Here is a 19387-nt window from a genome sequence, read left to right as displayed (position 1 = left end):
GATGGCAAAACTGAAGACCTAGCTAGAAAAAATTGTGTTGTTTATGATGCAAATAAAACTTCTCATTCTTTTTGGAGTTGGGTGATTAGAGTATAATTTGTAACTTTAAAGTAAACATAAGCAGAGATATTTTGTGTGCCTCTCTTAAGGCTGATAACATAAATGATTTTAGCCAGGAGAGTTATTTTGAAGAGTGTCAAGGAGGCGGGGGAAGGAAAGGGGTAAGAGTGGGCTGTATCCACTATGTTTTACTTAGAGCAGACCCACTGAAATTAATAGACCTAAGTCATGTCCATTAATTTCAATGTTTCTACTCTTACACTGGATGGTTTTAAGTCCCTCGTGCTTTTACTACCTGGTTCTCTTCCTCAACTGTACATTATGTGAAAGGGACACTTTTTTTTTAAACAAGCTGTTTCGATTCTGGGACAGCACAGAAGTATCTGAAGAAGTGTGCATGCACATGAAAGCTCATACCAATAACAAACTTAGCTGGTCTCTTAAGGTGCAACAGAAGGATTTTTTTAAATTTTGTTTCGAGCACAGAAGTACTTTTCCATTCCAGTGCCAAAAGAAAGACCTGTGCAGAACTGCAAGCCATAGCTATTGGGGAAAATGCTCAGGGTGCAGCTCGTCAAAAGTGTTCTAAGAGGATGGCCATAATATGCTGCTGTGGTTTAGGTGGAATTTAGCAACCAAGACCGATGCCAAACCTAGGCATCCCTGCTTTCAAGCTTTTGCAAGGACTACAACTTCTATCATGTCTGCTCAATGAGGCTGATGGGAACTGTAGTCCAAAATGTTTTGAGGACAGCAGGCTGGCTCTCCTTGCCCGCCCCCCCCCCCCATTAGCATAGAGGAATAACAATCTCTTGCTTTCTAAAAGGTGTAAGTGACTTCTGTTTTGAAAAGGCTGACTCTGGGAAGCCTCTAGGCCTGGGTTCTGGTGAGCAAGTCATCTCCTTCCCAATCTGGCAAGTCCAAGACTGCCTACAAGGAGATAGCCTTATAGGAAAATCCGAGCTTCATTTGGTTCTTTTAATAATAATAAAAGCCTCTCCCACTGCACTTAAGTAATTAAACCTTCACTTACAAAGTCCAGGGTGACAACGCCAACTTGATGGGAGCAAGGGTCACTTTAAGAAAAAAAAGGTCAGAAAGCTTGCAGGCAACAATGCAAAGCCAGGAATTGTTTGGCAGAGGAAGGTGGCAAGGCCATCTCAACTGAAACAAGGCTTGAGGCACTCCTGGGTATCAGTCGTACTGCAGCAGCGAGTAGAGGGAGTTTGGCTTGATGGCTTCTTGCCCTTTAAGGGACTTTAACTCTATAAGCACCACACACTCCAGGATATTAGCTCCCAGCTTCTTCATCAGCTCACAGGCAGCTTGCATGGTCCCTAGATGAGAGACGGGGGTGTTACTCATGCAGAAGATAAACCTGCACTATTCAGCTACTGTTGATTGTAACATGAGAAGAACCCACAGCTGGAGCCCACATCCTGTTCCCTCCATGGCTAACCAGACAGCTATGGGAATCTCTCTCCCCCAACATGTGATTCCCAACAACTGGCACTCAGAGCATGCTGCTTTTAACAGCGTAGGGTAGGGCACAACCTTATCCTCCACCAATATGTTAAATCCCATTTTAAACCCAAGTGGGCCAACATTACGCCATGTGTTTGCAATTGGGTAATTAGGACCAAGTTAAAAAAATGGGGCAAGCTTCCGAGTTCTCCAGAATTCCTCATCAGGAAAAATGTGACACCCAGTTGAGAGGTGGCGGCCAGGCAACGTTTGAGGAGGAAACTAAAACAAAAAGGCAGAAAAATGACGCTGGAAAATGTTTTAGCCGGGAGATCTGCTTGCATGTTGAGTCTAGCAGACTTGTTCCACTCTCGGGTGCAGAACTATCATGTTGCACACTTGAGATTAAGGAGGAAAAACATGGCTGCTGCAGTGGCGTAGCATGGGGGGTGCAGGGGGGGCCGGGCGCAACATCGGGGGGGGGGGCGCGCTCGCCGCCTCCGGAGTTGCCAAAGAGCCTCGGGCGCAGGCTGTAGCAGAGCCCCATGTCTCACGGAACCGACGAGCTGTGCGTGCGTCCGGGCTGAAGGTGTCCGGCAGGCAGCGGCTCTCAGCACTCGCCGCGGTCCCCGCGCGTCAGGGCCACGGAGGGCACGCCAGGCAGCCCCTCCTCACAGCCCCGCTGCTGCAGCTGCTGGGCCATGTTGCATTTTCCTCGCCTCTCTGCCCCCCTCCTCCTCCGGGCAAGCGGCGTCATTTGGGCGGCAGCGCCAGTGGCAACTCGCCTCAGATCACCTGACACGGACCCACCGCCGCCGCCGTGGCTACCTTACCGTAAATACCCCAGCCCAGGCAGCAGCAAGAAGAAGCTGGCAGCGGCGGCAGGTTAGGGGCGCAAATTACTTGCCTTGCCCCGGGTGCTGACAACCCACGCTATGCTGCTGGGCTGCTGTGCCCATTTCCTTGAGCAAGCAAAGCCTGGCATGTCACCCAGTTCTGACCAGCACCAACAATGAATCCACAAGGTCCTGGGCAGGCAAGAGAGCAGGAATAAAGAGGAACATGGCAAGTCTTCCTTTGGGCTATGCCAGCGGAGGCGTCATCTTCCATTCGGGTGTCAGCAGAACTGGAGAGGACCCCGACTGCCAATCCTCTCTACCCAAGAGCCTCAGTACCTGCCCGGTTCTCACCTCCTGTGGCAAGCAGGTCGTCGATCAAGAGCACATTCTGACCGGGGTTCACTGCGTCGTTTTGAACTTCGAGCTCTGCCTGTGGGATGCGAAAGAAGGGTGGATTTTAGGCTTGCTGAATGGGCAATGTAGTGGCCAGAATCCTGGGGTGGGGGCTCATCACCCCAAAATGTGGGACAGAATTGCTTGGCATTGGCGAGGGAGCAGGGAGGACTCAACCGCCAGCAAGTCAGCTGTCTGTGGGAAGAACAGTGGCATGGATGCTATCAGCTCTGCTGATAGGGGATTGGGGTGGAAAGAGGACTTCAGGGGGTGGGGCTACTTTTTATCAAGCAAATGGCAGCCAGAAACACCACTTGCCTCAGTTGTAACTTCCAAGAACTGTAAGAACTTGTGTTTGGCAAGATTTGGGTCACAATATTGATTATGAATTATGTGAAAAGCTGTGGAAAATGAATATGGATTTCATGGCATGCTATGCAATAAAAGAAAATATGATGAAAATGACCCACAGATGGTGTTCAACACACACCAGATTGGCGAAAATGTCTAAAAAAAGAAAAAGGTATATGTTGGAAGTGTAATGAAATTGAGGGATCCTTTTTCCACATGTGGTCCTTTAAAGTAATTAAGGAATATTGGGCAACTATATATAAAGAATTTATATATATATTTTTTTTGGACCTCTGTTGTTACCATCCCCAAGAGGAAAATCTCAGGTGTTTTGAGGAAAGTTTATATATATATATATATATATATATATATATATATATATATATATATATATAAACTTTCCTCAAAACACCTGAGATTTTCCTTTTGGGGATGGTAACAACAGAGGTATATATATATATATAAACTTTCCTCAAAACACCTGAGATTTTCCTCTTGGGGATGGTAACAACAGAGGTCAAAAAAAACCCAAGAGAGATTATTACTATATGCCACCGCAACAGCTAGAACCTCATTGGCACAAAGATGGAGAACATGTATAGTACCCACTAAGGATGAATGGCAGTGTAAAATGTTCGAATATGCTGGACTGGATGGTCTGACAAACAGGATAAGAGAAAACAAAGAGAAGGAATACGAGGAGGATTGGATAATGTTTACTGAATATTTTAAGAACCAGTATAAACAAATACATAGCTAAGCAGGTCTCAAGTAAATCCAGCAGGGTTGAAATAGTTTTTTAATGGATAACAAACTGGATGATTAAAAAGATGTGATTACATGGAGTAGAAAAACAAAGGAACCAGGAAAAGGGTGGAAGGGAAGTTATATGGTATATGTATACATGCTGTATTTGGTACAAAGTCGTAAGTGGGGCAGGCGGAGGGGGGGTGAAGTGTGCTCTGTTCCTGTTTTTGAAAATGCAAATAAAAAAAGGAAAAAAGAATTTGTGTTTCAGCTTTTCCCTCCTCCTTTTTCCTCATGTGTCACGTATTTTTAGATTGTGAGCGTGAGGGAAGAGACTGTCTTAGACTGACTTTGCTAAGCTGCTCTAAGATTTTTTGGTGTACAAATGTGGTAAATTAAAAATTATAATACACTTTTTTAAAAAATGGCTTTGCATTCTCCTGCTGAGCCAGCATAAATCAACAGTGGACGATCGTTAGAAGCCCCTCCACCAGAGCTGCATTTGAAATCCTTTGATTAGGCCCCACCTCCACCCCCTAGGAAAAAAACCCCACCAATACCTGGCCATATTCCAGAGAGTAGGCAACAGACACTGTGGGACCTGGTAGCTTTCCCTTCTTCCGTATTAGCACAAATCCAACTCCCAATCTCTGTGCCAAAGCTGGTCCAAAAAGGAATCCTCGGGAATCAAGACCTGTCAGAAGCAGAGAAGCAGCAGCTTACTTTCTCAGTCCTCAAAGTTAAAAGTGGTACTCCCATCGTTGTGGCACAGTGAGTGTGGTATGTGAGGCGTTCTACCTGCTGACAGGAAGATGAGATTGTAAACCTGTCTCTGGACTTCACACTGCAGGGGGCCCACACGTGTTCACATGACAGAATGCTTCTCTATGCAGTGCAATCCCCCGCAAGTAGAAAGTTAGCAGACCAGAGAGAAACCAGGCACAGGTTTTGCACTTCTTTTGCTGTTTGCAAGGCCATTCAGTGGAGGTTTAAGTAGAGCAAATGCCAAGCTCTTTGTGATTTAAAGGGAGTACTGTCTGGTTTCAGTGGCTCATCCTTGGCATATACATTTGACCAAGAGTGCACCTGAGCATGCACAGAGAACTCAGAGGAGTCAAGGGAGGAAGATTTGTTGTCAAGATGCAGCATGTTTGTAGATGGGGCATTCATGGACTCAAAATCCACTGACTTTCTCTCAAGGACAGCCTTCCCCAACCTGGTGCCCTCCAGAGCTTTAAAGACAAACTGGTCCCTGACTCACCTACAATGTACTCAACCTGGGGATGTGAGGCCTTGACGTGAGCTTCCAGGAGGTCAATTGCAGCTGCAAAGGCAACAGGGTCCTTTAAGAGGGGGGTGATATCTCTATGGAGAGAAAGAAGCACTTGTCAAAAAAAATTCTTTGTGAGTGGGAATTATCCCTCAGAAGAAAAATATTTGGGATCCAGCATTGGAGCTGCTTTATAAATGAAGTTAAAGCAAACGGGTATCCAACCTCTTATGTATTTTCCTTATTCTCCCACTTCCTCTAGGCTTAATCAAACCTGAAAGCTAGGTATCACTTCAGTCACGTCCCCTGGCCCACAGATGGCATATTCCACTTGCTATGGCGCTCTTTGGGGCATGGGCCTCAGCAGGAACTTTTCGCTGGGGCAAAGTAACACACTGTAACAGGCCAAAAAACGAGAAGAATCATGGCTACACATTTCGTCTCTTATCTCAGGTTCCACGCATGCTAGAAACAGCCTGTGGGATCAGGGAGTTTTGGGTCATGTCCCACCCACCCCTGTGGATGGCCATACTTGCTGAAAGGGCAGAAGCACAGGGTCCTGGTTCTCCTTTGTCCCCTGATCTAGGGCAGAAACCAGCCTGGGCCTCCTTTCATCTCTGCAGTCCTGGGCCAAATCATGTAGCAACTGCGCACATAACTGATTATGCTTCTGGACTGCAAACTCCTCCAGGGACGTGTCCTGATGGTTCTTTGGAGAGCACCAGGCGCATGGAGGGCGTAATAATAAAAGGATGTTTTTAGAAGACGACCACCCCCACCCCTACTTCGAGCACCGGCTTAATCTGAGCCCTGGAGCCTCTTAAATGAGGGGCATTTGACAACCAGAGGGAAGAAGTTTACGGTCCGAAAAAAAGTGTACTTCGGAGCATGGGCAGAGTGCATTTTCCTTTCCGCAGTCGCCGGGACCTTGTAGTGGCTCACTGGCAACAGGAGCGCTTCCCCAAGGGAGGGGAAAGGATTGCGCTCTGCACATGCTCAGGGGAACAAGACCTCGGCATCACATATAGCCCAAAGTGGCCGCTACCCGTCCCGCTTACCGGAAAAGCACCCCCGGCGTGGGAAAATCGGGGAACTCCCGGATCCGCTCCTGGACCAACCGCCGCTTCTGTTGCAGCCGCAGCTGCCGCAACTCAGCGCCCATGGCTAGAGCAATCTGCCCGGTACGAAGCAACGCGCATGCGTGGGAGAGTCGCCCTCCTGGGAGAAACCATTCGGCGGGGGGGGGGACGACACTAGTTGCAAGGAACCGCCACTCTTGCGCGATTGGGGGGGGGGGGTGGAATGAGCAAAGAAAGTTAGAACCTCCAGGTCCCGATCTATGTGGGGTTATATTAAGCACAAATAATTAGTGGCTCGTTTACCGTGAGTTTTAAGATCCAGCTTTGTGCACAGAACTAAGGCCGTTAAATATTTTTGGTTTTAAAAACGGAGTTATTTTCCTCCACTTTGCCAGCGGGTGCTCAAGGGCGAGGCAGGACTCTTAATGCATATTTAGCCGGTGAATCAGCAGAGACTGGTGGTTTTGCAGCCCTGGGCTTCCGCTCTCTGGCTTGCAGCCGTCATCAACGCGAGTTATACTTTGCAAAGGTCAGGTCCCTGCCCCACCTCCCTTATAATCGAGAATCTTGACACAAGGCACACGCAGAGGAGGAGATCTGGGGTCAGAAAATATGGGGTTATTGCAGCTACGAGGACATGGAGTGGGTTTGTGCGCAATTTTCCAGAGGAAATTCCTCTATTTTCTGTGTTATTTAATTTTCCTCCAAGGAGCTCAAGGTGGCATACATCGTCTTCTCCTTCCCCATTTTTATAATTCACAACAATCTTGTGAGGTAGGTTAGACAGAGTGACTGGCCCAAGGTCATACAATGTGCTTCCTGGCTGAGTGGGGATTCAGACCCAAGTCTCCCATGTCCTAGTCCACCATTCTGACCACTACACCACACTGGCTGTCCAGTCCAAGTCTGGTTTAAAGATAAAACAGCCTACTAGTAATTAGCAGATCAGGCAAGCACACAACTCATCCCCCTCTGATATTTAAATCATTGTGATTTCCCCCTTAAAATATGCAAATATAATTGGTTTATGCAAATACAGTGGTACCTTGGGTTAAGAACTTAATTTGTTCTGGAGGTCCGTTCTTAACCTGAAACTGTTCTTAACCTGAGGTACCACTTTAGCTAATGGGGCCTCCCACTGCCGCCGGAGCATGATTTCTGTTCTCATCCTGAAGCAAAGTTCTTAACCCGAGGTACTATTTCTGGGTTAGCGGAGTCTGTAACCTGAAGCGTCTGTAATAATGCAAAGGTGTCCTCATTTTGTGTCATGCATTTCCTGTCCTTTGGCAATCTGTAGGTGGCCATCCTCTGTGTACTTTTTGCTTTTTTAATAACTTTTTATTGGGTTTTATAAACAAGGATCATAGGAATTATAAGTGATACAAATAAATAGACCAAGTCTTCTCATGTCATTTGTACATCACAAAAATAGCATAAAAAAATTGCAGTAACAGCTACAACGTATCTTCAACCTTTTCCAACCAAAGATCCAGTTCTAATCCAAACATGCATATGGGAACATGTTTCTCATTTATTTAACCATATATCTGTATGTTGGCCATGCTGCTGCTGTGACCCACTTTAGATCATGCCGTGATCCAAACTGTTGGCCCCAACCTACTAGCTGAAGTCCCAGTATGTAGTTTAGGGCTTTAAATGGCAACAACAAAACCTTGAACTTGGCTTGGTAAGCAGTAGACAGTCAGTGCAGATTGTTTAACCCTGGTGGATGTGTTCAAAGCCGGATGTCCCATGAAGCCCCCTGGTGGAGCTGAAGGGACAGTTTCCAGAACTCACCTTGGCAATGTTGGATTTCCAGTTGTAAAGGTTTGCTTCTGTTCCTGAAAGAATTTGGCTGAAACCCTGAACATACTTCTCAATTAATATGATTTGTGCGAGGCATTTTTAATCTTGTTGCAGACACAAAAGAGGCAGCCAGGTTTGGTCCATTAGAATAGAATCCACAGATCAGCTATATAGCCAACATTCATGGTACAGTCTGCAAGCTTTCAAGTTACGCAGAACTCTTTGCCAGGCTAGATAAGACAGAAAAGAATGCATCTTGGGTGAAGGAACACAACACAAGGTACTTGTAGGGGCACTGCCATTTCCCCGTTTCCAGTCTCCATTGCTGAGAATATTTATTTTTTCTTTAAAGGGATATAGGTGAGCTGAAAGCCTATACAAAGGTCACATCCATCCAGAAGGATTTGCATTTCTCAGAAAGGCCTTTGTTGGGCAAGACAGAGAACGGGGTGGGTGGGTGATGAAGCAGAAGGTCACTGTGTAGGCTATTTTCACAGCTGTCCCTGCTAATACTAGGATTTTCTCAAAGACAAATTATCTCCTCCACCACCAGAAAAAATCCTTTCCCCCAACAGCTGGCCCAAGCTGGCCAGTCCTTAGCAACAGAAGAAACAAACACTGACCCAAGCATGCAACTTTCCATCGGAACACAGAGCTTTTTTAACAGCTATATCCCCAAAGACAGGAAGTGATTGGAATTGTAAGGGGGGTGGGTGGGTTCTGTTTTGCAGTTGAGTTTGTTCTGCAATTTCACCACCAATTCGGCTTTTCTGTGACAACCCTAACACTTTCCTTTTCACAGGAGGCTATAGATAGCATCTTTATTACAACTTTGCCATCTTTATTGGATCTGTCTTCACAACAACCCTGTGAGATAGGCTACTGTTATAAAGTTTGACAGAGAAGGTGACTTACTCAAGGCTGCTTAATGAATCCATGGCAGAGGCCAGTCTTTCAATGTCTCCCCTGGGATCCACTTAGTGAAGTGGAACAAGACTTTGCTGGTGTGGGCATGTGAAGAAATCCATCACAGCTTAAACCACAAGGCTTGGCTTATTCTAGCATGACAGGCCCCCAAGGCACTTCTGCTCCTTTCCTTCCCCAACTTCTCTCATTTTAAAATACTGCACGTCGAGATTTGCATTTCAAATCTTATTATCTTCCACAATCTCATTCAACAAGGAGCTCAGGGAAGAGAGACACAGCACTTGTAGATCACATATTATATTGGCCTTAATTTCTTACAATCACACAATAAGAAAGTTATAAAGCTGACAAAAGTATTTCTTGAAAGTTAACAACAAACACATAGAACTCTTCTAATCATACTAAAAACAACATCACAGCAGCAGACATTTATTCATATTAACCTTTGGCACTTCTTGAAAATGTATATTTTGGCACCATTTGAAACCAAGTCTTAAAAGAAATGTTGGCAATGGAGAACACTTGTTTGCATAGCAAAATAACAGAAGAAAGGTTTACCTTGCCAGCCATCTGTTTCCAGCAGTGGCTGACCAGGTGCCTCTAAGAAGCCCACAAGCTGGGCGTGATGACAACTACCCTGTTGTTCTTCCATCCCACAGCAACTGGCACGTAGATGTAGACTGCCTCTAAACATAGAAGTTCCACTTAGCTATCAGAGGCATTAAGTTGATAATATAGCTCAGGTGTGGGGAGCCTCTGGCCAGACCATTTTGGCCAAGCCACACTCACCTGCCCTACACTTGCTAGCATATATTGCTTCAGGTGTGAGATGCAGATAAAGTAATAGATGGGCCCAAAAGGGCACCTGTGGAGCCCTTTTTGAAGTGCAATACAGGACTCTCTGCAAACACCAATGATCAGCTGACTGTTAGTGCTCGAAGAGAGCCCTGCACTGCCAAAACCCCAACAATCAGCTGGGATTGGCTACACTAGGAAGTTATCTAGTGCAGCCAAGGGGGCTGCAGGAAGCAACTTGGATTTAAAGCTCTTCCTCCTGTGTTTTGAATCCAAAAAGCTTAAAAAGAAAGAAAGAAAGAAAGAAAGAAAGAAAGAAAGAAAGAAAGAAAGAAAGAAAGACAAAGCAGTTTGTATTGAAAACGCTGGAGAAAGCACTTTGAGTAGAGACCATTTTCTTTGCAGAGGGAAAGAATTCAATTTTAGGTGCATTGTCCACTCTGCAAAGACTTCAAAGGGGTTTCCTGTAACTAATAATCAGCTGAATGGCTAGTTCATTGCACTTCCAGTGCCAATCAGCTGATTAGTGCTGGAATAACAACCTCAAAGGAGGATGCAACAACCTCCTTTAAACTTTGACACCATTATGATGTCTGGTGATTGACAGGTGGGTAGTCCTGCCCATCTGCCAAAGCTGGCCTGCAGAGGGTATGGGAGACATTATAGCCAATAGACTGTAATGTTGCTGGCACTGCATGCAGTGAGCAGCAGTCTTTGCTCCAAACACGTTTAAGCAACACTGTACATTCGCTGGAGCCGCTGAATACTGGCATTGACGATTAACAATTTTTAGATGGCACAAAGATGCTCTGCCTCATCAGGTCCAGAAGGGCTCCTGAGCTCCAGGACAAACTTCCAATTCTAGGCAGTGGGAGGGGAGCAGAATGCTGTGAGAGATGATCACAACTGATAACTGAGGGCTCAGTCTCAAAGGAACTTATGAGCAGCAAAGGACTAAGGCAGGCTCTCCAGCCCTAATATCTGAAATAAGCTCACAGTACCTTCGCCCTGTCTGTACTGAGAGGCTGAATTCATATAGATTTACTGCTGTAACCCTGAGAAAGAGAGGAGGGAAACACTCTGGGCTTCTTCCCACAATGCCCCTTTTCTGAAGAAATGATCCGCAGCAGCTCTGTCTCCAGCAGGTCAGGCATGAGATGCTCAGTGGGGCCAAAAGCATTTTTGAGGGTTGGGGCTGGGAGGCTTCAAACACTTCCCTATCTTCTCACAGCCTGGAGGAGCCCAATTCTGTTGCAGGACAGGAAGAGAAACTGGGTCAGCCACAAATCACTAGGAAAAATTAGTATCTGAATTTGCTTGCTTTCCTGTTATACCCCAACCCACCCCCATTTTCATATGATGTCTCTCACCTTGGTAGCCTGGAGGCAGGGGCTGTTGGTTTTTTTTTTTAAAAAAAAAACACTTTGTGCATTACTTAGGATACCTTTGGCCAGAAGTAGCTAACCTGAAAGCCTCTGATGCTCTTCTTCCAACCCCCATCCCCCCTGAACACTGGCCTTCCTGGCTGGGGCTGATGGGAGGTGGAATCCAGCAACGTCTGGAGGGATGCAGGTTCCTCACCCCAGGCTCAGGCACTTTATTAACAACAACTTATTTCTGTTAGAAAAGTGACATTCAAGAATCGCGACACCCTGTGAACAGGATGGTAAAACTAGTGCAAAAACCCACATGCTAAAACCCCATTCCAACAGACTGGGCTGCCTTGTCCTCTTCACAACAGGGTCATGTATTAGCTCTCTCTCTCCCCCCCCCCCCCCGCACTATCCCTGCATTATTCTGGGGCTGTCTCAAATCCCTCTTCTGGCATCGTGATAAGTGAGCAAACCTTTGTATTGCTGACAGGAAGAGAGAAACAGCCCTAGACTTTGAAAGGCTCTATAATTATTTTGCACAGACATATTTGCGGAGATTACCCAAAGCGCTCAGGAGAAGACAGCAGTCTCGGAAGGCCAAGGGTGAGACAGATAAGAACATTTGTGTTTTAATGAGCAGTTTGATGGATTAGCCCGCCAACTGATGGATTAGAAGGCATTTACATGGCGACACCGAAACAGGAGAGCTCAGCCTCGACACCTCTGTGGTTCACCGGAATTATACTGCCCTTGCTTGAGTTTTGTAGAAGACAGCCAATGTCAGGAAGGAGGAAGAGGACACCCTCCACAAAGAGAAATCCCTCCCAGAGCCCAGAAGCGATTGGTTACAACCAGGCAATGAGTGCAACCCACCCACCTGAGAAGTCTCAAGGGGGCCTTTAGTCACCAAACAGCTTGTCTTTAGATGCCATGCAGGATGAGCAGCACAGAATCCCCCAAGGGTGTTCCTGATGGCAGTGGGTCACACAACTGGGGCACCAGGGGAGAAAGTGCCAAAGTGCCGTCCCTCAAATTCTTCACCTCAGCCCTTAATCCAGTGAGCTTCCTCGCTCCCACCCTTATCTCTGGGTCCCTCTGGCTCTGTCATCTTCACCCTTGTGCTGGAAAAGCCTCTTATCCCTTAAAGGCATGTTTATGCCTAGCCTTTACTCTGACACTTGAGACAGATAATATTTTGGGCCCCACCCTATTCCTGTGGCTGTCATTTGTTTTAAAACATTATTAATACTGTATTTTCAGATCACCGTGACTTGCCCTGGGACCTTATGGTGAAGGGCAGGTAATAAATAAGGAAATCAGCTCTATTTGGAACAGAGCTGAAAGCAGCTCTGGAGAAGGCAAGTGAAAACCAGCAGTACAGAGTCAAGCCCTCACTCCTCATCAGCTAGTGTGGACAAGTCAAGAGAGCCTAGACTTCTGCATGAGCCACTCTCAGTCCCCATAAAATGATCTCTGCTGCACATCCCTCATAAGCCACCCTACCTTCTTCCGATTTGTCCCTTCCCTCATTTGAACCTTTGCTGCTCATTAGTCAATCTATGACCCTCCGTTTTGGTCCTTTTCATCCAGCAAAGGCTGCAAGGCCTCTGAGGCGGAGATTGCCTCACATCCATATTCTGTACTGCACCTAGCACATGTTTGGCCCAACATCAATCACCTTCAAAGGGCAGCCAAGCGCACCACCATCTCCCTCCTTCGGCGTCTCTCTGCAAAGCCCACCCATCCATGGGAGAATCCAGCTGTCAGTTTATTAAAGGTCATTCCTGCCCGCTCTGTGCTGTTTGCGTTATTTTTATCTGCTTTGTTTCATGTGAGAGCCCTACAGGGGGAAATAGTTTTCGAGAGGCTGCTGGTGAGTGAGGCTTTGCATTCTGCACTGCTAACACCAGGTGGCAATGATGGCCTGGCAATCACAGCAAAGGGCATTTTTGCAGGCATTCAGCTCTTGGAAGGAGGGCTCCAGCCAACTTAAAGGACAATTAACAGGGTTTTCATAATCTGTCTATCACTTCCAAAATGTAAAGGGAAGGACAGTGGAAGCGGTGCAAGGCAAACAGATGGACACCTCAGTTGCCAGAGAAGCTGAAGTTTCTCACAGAGAGTTGGATTCTCCTAGATTTTATGACTGCAAGGGCCAAATTTCTACCTCTTTCAAGGTGCTGTGGTCCCTTGTACACTAACTGGCAACAGATCTCCTGAGTTTCAGACAGTGATATTTCCCAGCCATACCTGGAGATGCCAGGAGTCGAACCTAAGACCTACTGCATCCAAAGCACATACTAGGCACTGCAAAAGCTGAGAAGAGGAAAGATACCTCAGTGACGATGGACAGAGACTTTTCAGGCTCATTTCCATATGTATGGAACTGGTCTTTCAGTGCTGCTGCCTCTTTGAATTCACAAAGGAAGATATAGTGACAACAGAAATGCATGGACTTTTTTTTTACATAAACTCCTAGTGAATTGAAGCACTTCCTGCAAAAAGGGAAAGATGATGTTCTGAGTTGCCCAACCTAAGGGGAGATAAGCTCCACAGACTACATGAAGGACCAAGGGGTTTTATGCTTATTTACATTTTAATCCCTTACCATGACCGCCTTGTCACAGACGTTCAGCTGAGGCTGCCCAGGTAGCAATGTCTCCTTGTGCTGCTCAACGATGGGGGAGATTCTTTCTATAACACTTTGGTATTCAGCACTAGAAAAACTGGAAAGGCAGAAAAAGGAGATCAGGCATGACAGAGATGTAAACACAAGGAATGCTGGCATACCTGGTGTGGTGGATGGGAGATTGCTGTGTTATACCACATTAGACTTCTTTGACTATTTAGCCCAGCATCGTCAACTCTGACTGGCAGCAACTATTCACCACCTGCTACCAGATCTACCAGGGACTTCTGCAGGCAAAGCAGGTGCTCAATCACGGAGCTGTGGCTTGTGCTGAGTTATTCAACCCGTATGTGGAGTGGCAGATGCGGAGAGCCATCAATGACAACTTCTGCTCACTCTGGAGATGGTGCAGCACAGTCTAGATTAAAATTTCACGTGTTGCACGGCTGTGGGTGCATGGAGTTTGCACATTAGGGCAGGAGTGGGCAGATGGTAGACAGACAGCTTGTACACAGAGATTATCCCAGCAAGTGACTAATGGGGTGTGCAGCAGAAAACTGGCTCTGCCCCTTGAACTACCTTTCTGAGCCTGGTTCTGGTTGGTGGATCCTGGGATTCTAATTTAAAAACAACAACATAGTTCTCCCAAGCCTGACATTTGCTCATGGTTGAATTAGGGATTACCAGAACTAGACATCTTAAAAAACAGTCCTTCGGCTTCAACCCTAAGGGCCCGCCACACTTGCTCCCATGCCTTCAGATGGTTCCTGGACCTGGATGCTTAAAACACTGTTAGGAATACCATAGAATACGAAGATTGGCCTTCAACAGGCCCAAGATGCCGTGGATACACAGGGAGCATCACAGCATCTGCCTCACCCTCTGCCTGCTCCTAAGGTAATAGACATAGACTTCATGCCACAGGAACACAAAAGTGGACTGACTCAAGTGATGCTTCACAGAATGGTACCCATTTAAATAGATGTGAATTCCTCCACTGCCACCCTACTGCCACCAAATGAGCAAAGCACTGACATGTTCAAGGGAATATATTATCTCGAGAGTATATTTTACTTACTTACTTGTTAGGGTCTTTAATCCCATTTTGTTCCCAAATTCAGAATAGGAAGTTAAGTAGTAGCACAGAAAACACCTTCAACAACTCAGAGCCAAGTGATCCAAATCTTTATTTCTGTTTTGGACACTGCAGCCATCCATAGCTGATGTAGTTTAAATGTTCAAAGCTATGACCAATCCAGATCCAGCATGGATCTGGGTTGCAAGATGTCTTATTATGGCTTTAGCAGCTTTGAGAGGTGGAGAGAGCAATTCTGAGCATGTGGCAATGTGCGTGCCCCACACGGGAACACACACTGAAGACTTTTACCTTGGTTGACTTTGGTCTGTACAAATAGTCACTTGAATTAGAACTTCCTAAGATTGTGAAATGTGCAATGTTAGAAATATCGTAAAAAGTTGGAAAAACTAATAATTGGATACGGCAAAGATTAAAAGTAATGGATGCAGTGGAAAAGGTTGTGAAGTTAACATGGATATATGCAGGACATGTGGCAAGAGGCAATTTGGGCTGATGAAGGTTAATCAATGCTAAAATTTCAAAAGGCCAAGGGCATGACCACCTATGTAACGGGTAGACAATCTAAAATTAATAGCAGGGCTTATGTGGATGCAAGAAGCAAGCAACAGAAGATGAGGGAGGGAACTTGAAGAGGCATATATCCAAAGATGGGTGAGAGATGATGGAGAAGACGAAGACAAGGTTGGACACCTTGAATTGTTTTCACACAAGAGGGCTTTTACTGACTCTCCTGTGAATGTTAAGGAGGAGCAGGAAACCAGGCCCCTTCCCACTCTCCCCCACCCCAACAACCCATCCCTTACTCTTATCAGGATTATAAACTTCAGCAGGTATTTGTTTAAGTGGCTTAACGTTCCCTTTCACTGTGGTATTACTTCAAGTACTTCTTAAATGGAGGATTAATACCCAGTGATCTCATTTTGTCCATCATATTAAGAGTCACTTAGGAAACAAAGAACTGCAAATTGCTTTTGGAGATAAAATGGAAACAATGCCACTCAGGCCTAACCCTGGACCCCCTTTACTCCTGGTCCGAGCTGCCCACTGGCCCCGGGGGCTCCAGAGCATTTCCTTCTCCAAAATCAATCACATTTGAAACCGAGGAACACGCCAACGGTTTCCAGTAAGTGCTATAAATACCATATCTTCTTGGCAGCCTTCCAGACAAACACACACACACACAAAGTCCAATGGTGGAGCTGGATCTAAGCACGGCTCAGAACAAAGTGGAAGGAAGGTTGCAAGGAGGAACTGCATTCTTGAGAACAATGACAGACTTCATCTCAGAGAAGAGAGAATTTGTGACCTCTTCTGCCACAGAACATAAGAACCAACTGCTGGAGGAGACCCAATGGCAGTCTGTCTAGCCCAGGATCTTGCTTCCCAGTAGCCAACCAGATACAGATAAGCCTTTAAGGCAACAGCTATCAGTGTCTACTAGCCATTTTCTTGATTGGGACACTATACTTCTGTTGATGCAGCCTAGAATAGCATTCGCTTCTTTTGCTGCTGCATCATACTGTTGGCTCATGTTTAACTTCTGGTCTACTAAGACCCCTAGATCCTTTTCACATGTACTACTGGCAATCCAGGTTTTCCCTATTTTATATTTGTGCAGCTGGTTCTTTTTGCCTAAGTGCAGAACCTTGCAATTGTCCCTACTAAAATTCATTCTGTTAGTTTTGGCCCAGTTCTCCAATCTGTTAAGGTCATCTGTTGTGCTCAGGTCCCTGCCTGTAGGCTTCCTGTCGGAATCTGCTTAGCCACTGTGAGAACAGGTTGCTGAAGTCTCTGGAAAATAGGGGCCTGCTTTGATCTGAACCCACTATCCCACTTTTTAAGAGGGGTAGCCCTGTTGATCTGTTGCATCAAACAGACTGTTGTGGCACTGAAAACAAATGCAAAGGCATTTCAAGAAATTAGTAATGGGAACATAAATTTTATATGCACACAAAGAAAGAACAGTGCAAGTCATTCCCAACAACTGGCAACGGGGAGAAATAAGTAGAGCAAGATCTATAGTATTGTATTGTTATCATATAGTATTAACACACACAGAAAAAGGCAATGGCCTGGTTCATGCGCCAAACTATGGCATCCTGGAACTGTGCAAATTTACAGGCTCCTGGAGAACAGATCGCAGCTGCTTTGCTCTTCCCCAATTTTTCACTCCTGTGCTGTGCTATGCAAGGCCAAGACGAGCCACAATGGAGCAAGGCAATGGTGCACTAACCTCACCTGTCTGTCTTCTTGCAGCTGCCCACCAGACATTGCTGTCAAGTTTAATAAAAGCAGGGAACATGGGCATCAGCCAGCACTGGATGATGGAGGCTGTTTATTTCACTGGGGTGCACACAGGAAATCTTCCCACACAAAAGCAGAGAGCCAGCAGCACAGATTGTAGAGATCTTGTCTTCTCCTGCACTTATCCTCATCAGCTATTTGAACTGGTTAACAGGCTGGTGCACATATAGATTGTATATGGGGTGTACAATACCCCTTGCTCCGCAAAGAAAAGCTGCTTGGTCATGCCCACCTCTGCATTATCCAAGGGAGGAAAAAGAATCATGAGGGAATGAATGACCAGAATCCATAGCAATTTTCATGCTGCTGCTGGTGCTATGCCTGTACAGGTGTTTGGAACGCCTATTGTCTAAGCAAACTGACAGGCTGCTTTGCCCCTGGGCTGCCCTAAATTTGTATTCCGTCTCTTCAAGCCTGCTAAAGGGAGGATGGGAATTGCAGTGGAAGAATGAGAGGGAAGAGCGCGCCAGGGTGAGCAGGTGGTGTTGTGAGGAGTTTGCTCGGAGAGATTCCCCCTGTGTACGCAGAATTATTCCACGCTCAGGATGAAGGAGCAGAGTGGACAGAGTCCAGGGTCATTACACTAATTGACACTTTACCTCCAGGAAGTCCCCAGAGAGCCAATCAGGGATGGATTGGAGGCGCAAGGTCCCAGGCACAGGTGTGGCGTGTGTTTAGTTCATTTAGCGTAATTGTGCTTCTGCAATCTGTTCTCATTGCCCTCCCACTCCAAGCAAAATCTGTACACAACTCACTCCATTGTTAACCCCGCCGTGGCCTGCCGTGAAAACTCAGTTTGGGGCTGGAAGGAAGGAGCTGGTGTTAATATATTGCCTCCCTCCCTGGGCTATGATGATCTTAATCTTTGAGCCTTTACACTCCCCTTTCCAGCTTCACAGAACTGTCTGAGGTTTCTGAATCTGAATGATGAGAAGCCAAGCTGTAAATATATATATATAGCTTTTTTTGTATTTCTCTCTTCCTTTGTTTAAGTATCTGTGTACATACACTCTCTCTCTCTCTCTCTTTCTGCATCCAAATGCCTGCAAAGCCAGGTGGTGCAGCTCTTTCCATCTGCAATGAGTTGTGTGCCTCACCCCCTGACTCAAGACAAAACAAAGAAGGATCTGGTAACATAGGAGTCTTTGCTGGAGAAAGCATTTCCCACCCCTAAAAACTTAAGATGCATAGCAATGCAAGTTGGCATAATATAGACATCACCTCACCTATTTTCTCCCCATTTTATATTTTATTCCAAGACAGGCTCTCATTTGAAAAACAACACCACATTTGCACACTGCTCTTCCTCTGTGCAGGAAGACCTAGACACTGGGAGAACAGCTTGGAACCCTGAGACTACAAAGAGAGAGAGCATGAACTATGCTGGACTATGAGGGACCTATGGCCTGATCCAGCTTGGGGATTATCTTATGTTCAGTGGTATGTGCAATACAGTGAGCTCAGGTTTACAGCATCCCCACAGACAGGCAGGTCCTCCCCATATTCTGTGGACAGAATCACCGACAAGCCCATTTTTGTTCCTCTTGCAGGGCCCTTGCTGGTACCCATCTTTTGAGTGAAATTATGCCTGGGCAAGAAAACACTTGCTCTCCCTCTGAGAAGCACTAATACAGGGACTCCCAACAGGCAGGCTGCCAAGGGGGATAATTAAGGCAAATCAAAAATACGCACCCGCCACAGTAGTAACATCTCTGCAAATGAGGATAATTTAATTACCCACAAAGAAGGGGAGACCTCCTTTCCACAAGGCTTCCAATGTGACCGGAGATATGAGAGGATATAAACATTAGAGAGCTTCCCAAATGAACTTTCATTTGGTTTATTATTATATTTATTTAAAGAGAGAGAGAGAGAATGTGCGCCTTTCTATTATGCCCTGCATATTAAAACATCATTTCGCCATAATCGTGTCATAATCTCCCCATAAAATTCAATCAAGACAATAGCTTGCCGGGTGTTTGGAAAGCAAGGGAGCCAGATGAGAAATGGCTGCAGATGAAAACAATGGAATGCAGCTCAACTCAGAAAGGGCGGTTTTCCAAAGAGACAATTAGATGACAAGGCAGGGGATGCCCTGCGGAGAGAGAGCTCCCAAATCTGGATCCAAGTAGCTTGGATTTTGAAAGGAAAACCCCTCAGCCCAAAGCACAAAAGTAAACTGGAGCTCTGTGTGTTACACTTGCAGGACTGGGATGCCTGGGATTTGCTGCTGGGTGCAGAACTCAGCATA

General features: G+C 46.0%; 2 protein-coding genes across 4 annotated transcripts in view; both read right to left on the bottom strand.

The window, feature by feature from the left end:
- Window positions 1-1024: 1024 nt before the first annotated feature.
- On the bottom strand, window positions 1025-6337 carry APRT (adenine phosphoribosyltransferase). The gene is made up of 5 exons (XM_081872086.1): window positions 6183-6337; window positions 5116-5219; window positions 4415-4548; window positions 2715-2793; window positions 1025-1397 (listed from the first exon to the last, which is right to left on the bottom strand). Exons 1-5 carry the CDS (start codon window positions 6284-6286, stop codon window positions 1255-1257), a joined length of 564 nt encoding a protein of 187 aa, XP_081728212.1. The 5' UTR covers window positions 6287-6337; the 3' UTR covers window positions 1025-1254.
- A 2492-nt stretch (window positions 6338-8829) lies between these two features.
- The window catches only part of GALNS (galactosamine (N-acetyl)-6-sulfatase), a 50250-nt gene continuing 39692 nt past the window's right edge, over window positions 8830-19387 (bottom strand). For all 3 annotated transcript variants that reach the window (XM_081872072.1, XM_081872074.1, XM_081872073.1), the window contains 2 exons: window positions 13713-13830; window positions 8830-10979 (listed from right to left, as the gene is read on the bottom strand). In XM_081872072.1, coding sequence (XP_081728198.1) covers window positions 10893-10979; window positions 13713-13830 — 205 coding nt within the window. In that variant the 3' untranslated portion in view covers window positions 8830-10892. The remainder of the gene's footprint in view (window positions 10980-13712; window positions 13831-19387) is intronic.

This window comes from Podarcis erhardii, assembly GCF_964252035.2.
Source record: "Podarcis erhardii genome assembly, chromosome: 7".
Lineage (NCBI taxonomy): Eukaryota > Metazoa > Chordata > Lepidosauria > Squamata > Lacertidae > Podarcis > Podarcis erhardii.
Note: the sequence above shows the minus strand (reverse complement) of the source record. Positions and strands in the feature narration are given on the sequence as shown.

Bases quoted from the DNA above. Each gene is read 5' to 3' on its own strand.
- APRT (XM_081872086.1), bottom strand. From the start codon at position 6,286: ATGGGCGCTGAGTTGCGGCAGCTGCGGCTGCAACAGAAGCGGCGGTTG. The intron at 5,220-6,182 runs GTAAGCGGGACG...TTCTCTCCATAG, and splicing joins ACGCCGGGGGTGCTTTTCCG to AGATATCACCCCCCTCTTAA. The intron at 2,794-4,414 runs GTATTGGTGGGG...CGCATCCCACAG, and splicing joins ACTCTCTGGAATATGGCCAG to GCAGAGCTCGAAGTTCAAAA.